Raw genomic sequence first — 11617 nt, forward strand, 5'->3', positions numbered from 1 at the left:
AATACCTTAAAACCATAGAGTATACTAAGTGGTTTTTGAATTATGATCACAGATCACAGTCCATGAGGACATCAATCTAGACGTCCAGGAACCTTCGTATAAGAATTTCTAATCGAGACGATCGACTCATTGTAAGTTTATCGCTAAGAGACCTCCGTTTGCCACCTTTTCAAATTTATAATTAAATGAATTGTACGTAAGGAACGTACATATGAAGACTAAAAGAAGCAAATCTTATGTTAAGAAGGTTTGCTTCGGGAGCAGAACTTACTAGATCTATTGACTAGGCCCAAAAGCAAAGGCATGGTCTTAATGTAAAAATTACGAAAAATGTTAGTGTCTTCTTCAAAAGCGTATATCTCCAACAAAAATAAAGCCAAATAGGCGAACCAAATAACAAACTATCGAGAAAAGATGTATCTAGATGATAAAACAATTTTTAAATGTCTTGCTGTTTTAACATATTCCACAGGGTGTTTTAAACTTTTACTAAAATATCAACATTTTGTTTTCTCTGGTATCATTAACAGATGGAGTTTTATTTTTGATTTAGAAAGAGATACTAAAAAGTCGAATAATTTAGCTACATACTGCTTAAAAAATCATCAAAATCGGCCCACTAGAACAAAATACCGTATGATCGAGAAAAAACGGCGTCAGCGATGGCTATGGAATGAAGATCGCTCTCATTTTATATGTAAATTTATATGGGAAATGTCATTGATGTTCATTTCTCAGCCAACTGGACTCCGTTTTTTTTTGATCATACGGTATATTAAACATTAAAATACATCAAAGTTTTAAGGTGCCTATTTCAAATCTATACATTTTAGTCATATACTTTTCTAATGAAACTTGTCTTATTTTTTTACTAGAATCCGAAAATCTATTACAAAAAACCCGACTTTAATGTGTAACTTTTTTTGGAGATACCCTGTAGAACTCTAGATAATTTTAGACAATGCTTTGAACCGACTTACATAAGCTCACAAAATTTCACTTCAATACAAAATTTCGTTCTCCTTGCAAAAACGCCGTCGTATATGACGCGCCACCCTGTATAATTCGATTTCAATCAAAATTTCAATGATTAGAATATAAGCAGAATAGGTATAGCTTATGCATTAGATTCATTTATTTCAATAAATTTACTAAAACTACTAAAATAAAAAAATAAAAGCTACGAAATAAAATGGGTAAACTTTTAGTATTTTATCTATAAAACACAATACAGAAGGTTTCACATTAATACATTCCAGGGGTATACCTACATACGGGAGGGGAAGGGGGGTAATTACCCCTTCCAGGAAGAAATTTATAAATAAGAAAATCTGGTATAAAATAAAATTGTACAACCAAATAAATTAATAATATCAATCAAAATAGAAATCTATACAATCTAAGTTTATTTTTACTTCTATAGTCACAATACTTTTGAGCGAACATTTAATTTAAATCTATTACTTTGTTTAAATATTGCCACTAAGACTCAATCTGATACATTCACTCTAATATTTGCAAAAGTATAAACAGGATTAACCATTTTAAAACAAGCAATTTTTTAATGAAAAATGCATTTTTCCCAAAATATCCATAATAAATAAGATTTTCTCTTGTAAAGACAATCCAGGAATATACTGTATATCATACAATGTATAGTGTAGTACTTTAATATAGCTAATTTTGGAAAGAGCGTTATATAAAATATTTCCAGTTAGGAAATATAAATAATTTGGTATTTTATAATCTAGGGAGAGCTTTAAAGGTGCAGAAAATTTATTCTAAAAATGGTCTTATTTTAAAAACCTCTTGTTATAGATACGAAGTATGACATTATTATTATTATGCACGCAGGGCTAAGAAAATATTCAGTTTTCATTTAAAAACTATAAATTAATAAATTTAAAAATATAAATGGGAATCTTAAGATTTAATCATCTGCTGAATATGGTTAGCAAAACACGCGTCCAGTGCAAAAGTACCGTAAAATGGGGTTACTTGGGACGTCGGGGTTACTTGGGACGCAACTTCGGTTTTTCTAATTTAACTGGCGGGAACAACGCAAATATAAACAAAACCTTAATTTAATGTTTTGGTTCGTTAAAGAACAATGTGTTGATGATTTAATTAAACGAATTCTATATAAAGTGATAGTATTTTACTTATATAAAAAAAATAAATGGGTGGCGGGAAGCAAGCTAAAAATAAGTGGTCGAAAACTTTATCTATAAGAGGCAGTCAAAAAGTAAACAGGTAAGTCCAATTACATTTCTTAGTTAGTTTTTTATGTTTCATAAATAATACCAAAGTCATTGCTCGCGTTTAGATAATTTTTTAGATTGTAAAATATATTTTTTAAAAAAAGTCATGGTTTGGGGTAACTTGGGTCAAAAATTGTCCCAAGTTAGCCGTTGGCCCAAGTTACCCCATGTTATTTAATCGATTTTGTTTTCAGTGCTCCACATGCCAAGAAAATATATTCGCAAAGTAGGCTCTAAAAAAATCACGACTTTGAAGAAAAAAAATATGGAAAGTGCCATAGAAGACATACAATCTGTAATGTCCTATAGAACAGCGGCAGACAAATGGAAGGTAACCAAATCAACTTTACAGAGCAGTGTAAGAATCAGAATTTAGAAAGATAAGGAAGACCTATAGTTTTGAAAAAAGAGGAAGAAGACGAACTTATAAGAGGCAGTTTTATGAGAAAATCTACGAAAAACAACAAACATTTTGTGTTCCCAGATTTAGCTCATGAGTATGATATCACAGAGGATAAAATTGTGAGAATGTTAAAAGCAGAGGACGTGAGCATTACTAGAGGCCGCCATACATTTAATGGATTAAAAAATACTGGTTGGCTACAATAAAGAGAATGCAATAGATCTATTTTTCTTGTGTTTACAAAATGTTTTTTTTAGTTCCTTTTTGTCCTTACGATTCAAATCGTGACTTTGTTCCTATTATGTTTATTGAAGAAATTTTACATTTTCTAATGAATAAATAAATATTTCTAATAAGTTTACGCTAAATCGAGTTTTTCTTTCCTCTAAATAATTATCTGAGAAAAAAATTTCAACTCATGATGTGTGTTAGTGTATTCTTTTATTTTTTCTGCCGTCCCAAGTAACCCGTGAGTAGTTTAACATGCATTTTCGGTATAAAACCGTTACAGTCCCATTCAACCCCAATGCGGGGAAACTTGGGACAGTAAATATGTTAATTTTTTTTTATAAATATTCTTACATTAGGAGCCATTTATGATGCTTTATAGGTTAAATACATATGAAGGATTTTTTCTACACCTAAATTGTTGCTTTGTCTTCACAAAAACATTTATAAATTACCACATGACTAAAAAAATTATAGTGAATTTGTCCCAAGTAACCCCATTTTACGGTAAGTGTTTTGGTGTATCTATGTTGTACTAAAGGTTCTGATCTAATCTCTGGGAATCTTATATAGAAATTTTTCGAAACACTCTGTGTACTTATTTACTTTGGTCACACTGTATATGTTGAGTAGTGTATATTTAATCTTTTGTCCATACTGGTTTCTTGTAGAATTATACCGTCTAGAACACCAAACTCGCATGACTGGGAAGGAATGCATGCGTGCAGTGGGCCTCATTAAAAAAGGGCTGAAAAAAGCGATAAAAAATCTCGAAAGGCCTACTTTTTTAAGCAGGTGCATCTGTGCAGCACATTCGAGATATTTTGGGAATTCCAGTCCATTTTTCGACCTTATAAAAATAACTACCAAGTTAAATTTAATTATTTTTTATGTTAAAATATCGTATAATAAATACAAGCGTCATTTAAACTTTATAAATTATTTACAATTCATCATGCAACGCATTTTGATCCAGTACACTACTAGAACAATTAACCATATCAATATACATATAACTTCGATTATTATTAATACTATCATAATCAGCTGTTTTTTGGCTTCATTGTTTTTGCTAGTCTCGTAGATTTTCGCTTTTGGATCTGGTTCGTAATTTTCAGGAGAATATTCTCTGATCATAACTTTCAGTTTAAATTTTATTCTGATTGACGCTGGATTGACGTAAATTGTTTTAAAACCTATATAAATAGTTAGGCAACTTATAATACAGTGTTAGTTAGAATGTTTCCGTTGGCGACAATGACTGGCTGTATTATTGATTATTGGTAGCATTTCTTGTCTTGTCGTCTTGTCAACTTGTCAACAGTTGTCAATGTGATGTCAATGTCGTTTGGCAAAGTTTTTCTTGTTTGTGTCAACTTATGATTAATTTGTTTTTATAAACGTTTACATTCTAGAATTAAAGAAACTTTTTAAACTATGTGAGAAAGATAGTTTGAACAGACGATACTGCTTAGGAATAAACTAAAAAAATGGCCCCTTTACCGCTGGAGGGGTTACAAGCTCCAGTTGCAAACAGTGTAGGACAGAATGCTATTAGTGGGCCCCAAGAAGGAAATAGAGGTGGCATGATGTCCCTTGCCATGCTTATCGATTTTATTGTACAGAGAACTTACCATGAGTTAACTGTATTGGCGGAATTGTATGTGTTTTATTCATCATTAAAATAGTACAAGTTAAATCAGGTTTCGATTTTAGATTGCCCCGTAAAACTGATATGGAACGAAAAATTGAAATATATAACTTCTCAACTAGAACAAGGCAGTTGTTTGTAAGGCTTCTTGCATTGGTAAAATGGGCAAACAGTGCTTCAAAAGTTGAAAAATCTGCTGTATGTCATCTATACCATAAAAACTAATAAATACTGATTTATTTTAATAAATTTTTAGAGAATAATGGCATTCCTAGATAAGCAGTCGCTTCTTTTTGTCGAAACAGCTGATATGCTAGCTAGGATGGCTAGAGAAACCCTAGTACAGGCCCGTTTGCCAAATTTCCACATCCCAGCAGCAGTTGAAGTCTTGACTACTGGTACTTACGGAAGGCTTCCTGCATGTATTAGAGAGAAAATCGTTCCTCCTGACCCAATAACACCTCAGGAAAAAAGGAACACGCTTTTAAAGTTGAATCAGGTCATTCAGCATAGGCTTGTCACTGGAAATTTGTTACCTCAAATGAAGAATTCAAAGGTAAATTGTTGTTTTTTTTTATTTTGCAAAGTTGTTTAGGTTGTTATTTTTTTGTTTATAGATTGAAAATGGGAGAGTTATATTTCATGTTCAGCATGAATTTGAAGTTGCTTTAACTGTAATGGGAGATGGACCCAATATACCATGGAGATTGCTAGAAATTGATATTTTAGTTGAAGATAAAGAAACAGGAGGTACGAATATAGTAAATTTAAAAAATTTATTCAAAATTGTTATTTTTTTTTGTATTTAGATGGAAAAGCGTTAGTTCATCCGTTACAAGTTCAGTACATTCATCAACTTATTCAATCGCGTTTGGTTGATAATCCACAACCTTTAACTGAAGTCTATAATTGTTTACACTTTTTCTGTCAATCTCTACAACTTGAAGTATTATATTCACAAACATTAAGGCTAATGAGAGATCGGTTAGATGATCATATTCACGTAGACGAATATGTACCTGGAAGGTGTTTAACTGTATCGTACTGGAGGTAATTTTGTATTAATAAACTTATAATATGTAGTTTTTCTTAGTTTTATTTTATTTTAATTTTGTATTTAATCTATTTAGGGAACTAACAAATAAGGGCAAAGAACTAGCAAATAAAGACTTAAGATCTGAGTTAGGTTATAAATTAACTATTCAGGTGGACCAGCATGATCCTGCTCGACCTTTGGCAGTACTTCACGTACCTTCTCTTGGAAACAAGGTAAATTTATCTGAAAAAATGACCCTGTAAATTATCGGACCCTTAATCAAAAAATACCTTGTATAATGTTTTAAGGAATCTGAAATAGCTGATAGGGCAATAAGAAGTGAAATTTTATCAATGGAAAGGTTACTGGTTCATACGATTTATGTCAGAACTAGAAGTAGATTAAGTGATATAAAATTGGAGCTTCAAGGAATGTTAAAAGATGTTGAATGTAAGTTAATTATTTTTTTATTAATATAGTTTGTATTAAAACATTTGATTTTTAGGTACATTACAAGGGTCTCCTGCTATTCTTTCCGTAGCGATTTTACAGCCATGTTTAAGAGCTGAACAACTACTTATTACTGTCGATACTCATACAGGGATGCTCCAAAGTCACGTGCCAGAATATGATCCACCTTTGATACCAGAAATTAATAACGTTTTGAATGGAGATCACTCAAAACTTCCCACATATATATCTGAATTAAGGTAAAATTACCGTTTTTTTTTTCTTAAATTAAAAGTGTTTGAGTTGATAATTTTATTTTTTAGATATTGGATTACTAAGAGGCGATGTGAGAAGACTTTGCAACATTTGCCAGCTACTGCACATGAGCATTTACCACTGTTGCATGTTCCCGATCATCCCATTACTAAAATAGGCAGCCATCATATGTATATCCAGTTGCATAGACACACGAATGTAGTTCTGGTAAGTTTTTTTTAATTTGAAAAATATATTTTTTTATACTATTTTTGGTTTACCCTTTTTTTTAAATGTTTTTATGGTTTATTTTTTTTTATTTTGTTGATTAGTTATATTTTTGTTTTGATTTAATGTTAATGTATGTATCTTGTGTATTTTTTTAGATATTTTTTTTGTTTGTTTTTTGAAATTAAAATCGAATTAATACAGCATTGTTAAAACATATTTTTATATGATTACTGTAAAAATTTAAATTTATTTTCTTATGTTTGGTCTGTTCAAGTTAATACAAATAAATAAGTAAATGTTTATTAATGGACAAGCCAATATTTACAAAAATAAAAGATGAAAAAATACAATAAACATAACAATAATGAAAAACACAATAAACAACAGTAGCCCACAGCAGCAAAAAAACGCCACAACAACAGCTATATAAAAAATCATTTTTCTCACTCTATAATAAAATTCTAGACATTTTTTTTCAGTATTCAAATGAGTTTAATTCTCAAAATGAAGGTAAAAAATTTCGACACATATACTCCAAAGACGCTGACTCTTGGCTGAGAACACCATATTTCGTCTCCATTTGTTTTATTCCTTCGTAAATTTAACTAAAGTGGTTGGGCCCCTGTATCATAATAATATAAATCTTACCGAGAATTTGTGGCATACGTCACCTTAGAAGATAATGGCTTTTTTTTTAAATCTGAAACCCTGTTCTACTTCTGTATAACTAAAATTTCTTCTATGGTTAGCGCATTTTTATAACATGTTTACCTTTATTACTGAAGAGAATTTAATATCCAAAAAAAATCCAATTTTTATTTATTTTTTCAGATCGTAGAAATTAACGAAAAAGAAAACAGTCCTTGCGAAATCGATTGTTCCTTCTATATGTGCGTGGTAAAGCATTCAAGCATCGATGACAATCCTAACGACGAATCGATAGAGACCGAGATACCAAAAGTATTTTTAAAAGTTCAAACATTAATTGAATTCGACACTTTCGTTGCCACTCACGGACCATTTACTTCCATCGATGGTAAAATTGTTATCTTTTACAGTATATCTTTATTATTTTACTTTTTCTTCCCCTTTATTTAGGAAGTCTAGATGCCGATCATACCGAACCAAACTCGCTAAAAAGAAAAGGTTATCTTAAACCCGAGTCGGCAACAAGAAGATCAAAACAGCCGGCCTATTTTATTGCCGAACTAGCTCACGTCGTTGCCATGTGCGACGAAAGACTCCCATACGTCACCCTAGCAAACGAACTAACGAAAAAGAACGTCTTCCACCAAGGCCTCCAAGTCGAAGCCAACGCGACAGGCCTTCTTTTGAAACTCATACAATTACCCCCACCAACATCAGAAGTGGGACATTCACCCGCCTGGATGGCACTACTAAAACGCCTCCTGTCGGTGTCGATCAGAGTTTTAATCAAGGGAAACATCAAAAGTTGGGTGGTTGAGTTTGTTTTTTATTCAACTCCATTGTCGAGTACCCACGCGAAGGAACAAGGTTCAAGAAGACCAATTTATTTTCAGTATGAAATGACAACTATCGATCAAACGTCAAAGACAGTGGATTGTTTGTTAAGTGACTGGTGGCAAATTGTTCATTTGTACACAATAGTTCATGATTTGAGCGAATATTTAAAGGTGGACAAGTACAGTTATTTGGCGAATTTATTTTCAATTAAGTCCTATAACTATAGTAAGCTGGTATTGTGTTACGGTCCAGAAAAGGGAGCTATGGTTTCGATTGTTTGGAACAGCCAAGAGAAAGTTTTTAGGTTAACTTTCGGCGCGATGCATAACTCACTAAACGCGCACTCATTAATCCAGGAACAACTGGAAGCACACTTAAACGAACACAGGAATTTAGCTCAAATAATCCAGCTTTTAACTGAAACCTATGAGGCGTTGTTGTCGATTAGTAAGCTTCCGACGTTGCCGCAACTGGGGGTTCATAATAACCGACCCAAGGTCCCCGTGCAAACGTTTACAATTATGGCGCAGTCTTGCACGTTGATTCGGATCGCGTTCCAGGGCATGTACTGTTTGGAGTTAAGGATTAGGGGGGGAGGTTTGGTGTCCCTAAGGGACGGAGCCTACAGTCGGTTTGAAAGAAGTAACGTTGTTGACGTTTTTAGTCCTACACCGGGTTTGAAGACGTTTTTATCCAAGTACGTCGATGAAAGTGCTGTTTTTAGGAGGAGGAGTCAGAGTGAAGACGATAACCCTCCCAGTCCTATGGAGATAGACGGTGGGGGTAATTTTCTGGGCCCTCTACGACCTCCTCAATCCCCCGCGGGGGGAACCCGCTCGGAACCAGGACTACGTTTCCATCCGCCCCTAACACCGCCCTCAGGCTCTAATCCTCACACTCCTGCATCACCTCACACGGCTAATATACCACAAAATCATCCTAACTTCGGTTCAAGCCCTGCAACGTCTTTTAATATGGCTTCCCCTACGTCTTTGTCGGCGAATATCAATCCTAGTCCCATGCCACACCCCAGTCCAAGCTCTGGATTGGTACCGAACTCCCCGTTAAATCCACAATTAGCCAGTCCGGGAGGATTATTAAGTAATTCAAGTCCCGGGCCTCAGGGGGTGAATTTACCTGGACATTCGCCTGTAGGGAGTTATATTCCTTCGAGTCATACTGACGGAAGTCCGTTTCCAGCGTCTCAGAGTCCGGCGGCTTCTAATTGGCCTGGATCACCGAGTATGCCTAGGCCGTCGCCTGCTAGAGCTGGGCAGTCTCCCGGGGGTCCGGTGATGCACAGTCCGCAGCAGATCGACTTGAAAACGAACCATTTGACGAGGGTTTTGCCTCAGAAGTCGTGGGCTGGGGCTGTGCCGACCCTACTAACTCACGAGGCTTTGGAATCGTTGTGTTGTCCGTCTGTTCATCCTCAGTGTATTCCAGGTAAGGATACTAACGATATTTTGATACTGCGGAAGTATCGATACTTCTATGGTGGTATTGAGAGCTTTTCGTTTCTATATTTTTAGAGCGATTCCAAACTGGTATCAATAGTTTCCTGATAGTGACAAATAAAATTACGATTGTCGGTCTTTCAATATTGTTACCTAATAGTATCGGTACTTTTTATTAATCGATATCGGTACTTTTTATTATCTTGACATCCCTAGATATAACTTCTCTACATTTTAAGTTACTTGATAAATTACCCAATTAGGTGATTGGTGTATATTCTATCATAAAGACATAAAAAACATAGAGCTCTTATATAACAGTTGTAACACAAATTCTAAAAGCCCGACTTTCAGTTTTATTTTTTTAAAAATTACTAGAGTATCGATACTTTTTAGGTATGTACCGATTTGAATCGATACTTGGCAAAAAGTATCAATAACAATCGATATTGCCAAAAAAGTATCGATAATAATGAATCAGAAAGTATCGATATCCTATGTAACAGTTGTAACAAACGTATAAAAAAATCAGACTTTCCGCATTTTTATTTGAAAAAAATATGAAAAACTTTGATACCGATATCTAAGAGGCTCTGTAATAAAAAAAAGTATCGAATTCTGTGTAACAGCTTTTTATAAATTTTTTAAAAATTTAAAAACAAATTAGCATTTATTGTAAAAAAGATGAGAAAATTGTGCATATAGGCATGTATTGATAAGAATAGATACTTTGCAAAAAATGTGTCGATATCGATATTTTTTATTACCTCCCATCTCTACTTCTAGGACCGGAAATGAGCTCACTGGAAAGGTTCTTAGGCTGCGTCTACATGAGACGACAACTACAACGCTTCATACACACCGAAACCTACTTGACAGCGATCCCCAACAACGAACCCGGCGTCATTCACTTCAAGGTCAACGAAATGTTGCAGTGTCGCATAGGATTAAACACTCAACACTTGCAAAGCCTACACATTAAGATCACTCAACTTCCCGAGCATAAGGACGTGTGGTCTATGGAGGAAATTCAAGTGTTGGAGAGGTTTTTCGAGACCAGGGCTGCGGCTCCTCCCTACAAGCCTACCTCGACGTTTACTTTTTGTAGTATGCTGAACTGTCCGCCGAATGTTTTGAAGGATTTCATTCAGATCATGAGGTTGGATATGATGCCTCAGTTGGCGCAGCAGCAAGGGATGAAGTGGTCTGTCCAATGGTTGTTAAGGATTCCTCCGAATGCTATTCCGATAGTACCGACCGGTACTCAAGGCGTGTTAGCCTTCAGGAATAAGATATTATTCTTTGTAAGTTTATTTATTTTTTTATAATTTTTTAAAGATAAGAATGCGAATTTTTGTTTTTTATTTTTTCTTGACAATTTTTTTTTGAACATTCTATATTATTAGCCTCCAATATTTACTCTTGTCTTTCAGATACAAATAACAAGGTTAGGCTACCCATCTAACATGGAACCGCCCTCTGTGTGTCTTCCTCTAATATACGACATAGCTGGCAATATAACTCAGTTAGCCGAAAAACGGGAATCCGGCTCTGTTCCCGCGATGACAGCCGCCAGTCAACTACTCAGGCATTTCTGTCAGATGCAGGTATGCATTAACTTTAATTCTGTAAACTCTATATTTTTTATTTTGTCTGTGTACAGTGCATTCAATTTTGTCCCGGTTTTGGCTGATTATATTTTTTTTTTTTATTTTTATTTTTAAATGTAGAACATTCATTAAAAAAAATAATTAAATTGTCTAGTTTTCAGTCAAGTTTTTTGGAAATTCATTCAACATGTTAGGCATACATGTTTATAAGATATATTTAAAACTTGTTTATAAAACAAAATGTTTAACATATAACATCTCTGACGTTTTATGTATATAGGCTGGATCAATGGAATGTACAGTCTATCCAGCTCTAAGAGAACTACTTCTAAATTTGACACTTCCCACCGATCCTCAACAAAGTCCGGGTCAGCAGATTCAGTCCCCAGGCATGCCTCTGCCAGGTCAAGGGGGAAATCAGGGATACCAACCCCACATGCAAGTGGGCATGATGGGTCCGCAATAGGTTGCTGGAGTCTGATGTGTTTCAGTATCATGTAAATAATTCGTTATAAATATAAAGCTATATGATTTATTATAGGAATGTTTT

The 11617-nt window shown here is 34.2% G+C and overlaps 1 protein-coding gene across 1 annotated transcript; it reads left to right on the forward strand.

Annotated features, from left to right (window-relative positions):
• The first annotated feature begins 4221 nt into the window (after positions 1–4221).
• LOC115877595 (mediator of RNA polymerase II transcription subunit 14) lies at positions 4222–11607 on the forward strand. The gene is made up of 14 exons (XM_030893845.1): positions 4222–4552; positions 4609–4741; positions 4800–5099; positions 5161–5293; positions 5353–5593; positions 5674–5812; positions 5888–6029; positions 6085–6289; positions 6353–6512; positions 7347–7551; positions 7614–9446; positions 10244–10761; positions 10891–11064; positions 11348–11607. Exons 1-14 carry the CDS (start codon positions 4383–4385, stop codon positions 11531–11533), a joined length of 4539 nt encoding a protein of 1512 aa, XP_030749705.1. The 5' UTR covers positions 4222–4382; the 3' UTR covers positions 11534–11607.
• The last annotated feature ends 10 nt before the right edge of the window (positions 11608–11617 follow it).

The sequence above is a fragment of the Sitophilus oryzae genome, unplaced genomic scaffold (genome assembly GCF_002938485.1).
Source record: "Sitophilus oryzae breed Bouriz unplaced genomic scaffold, Soryzae_2.0 scaffold_1060_pilon_pilon, whole genome shotgun sequence".
Taxonomy (NCBI): Eukaryota; Metazoa; Arthropoda; class Insecta; order Coleoptera; family Curculionidae; genus Sitophilus; species Sitophilus oryzae.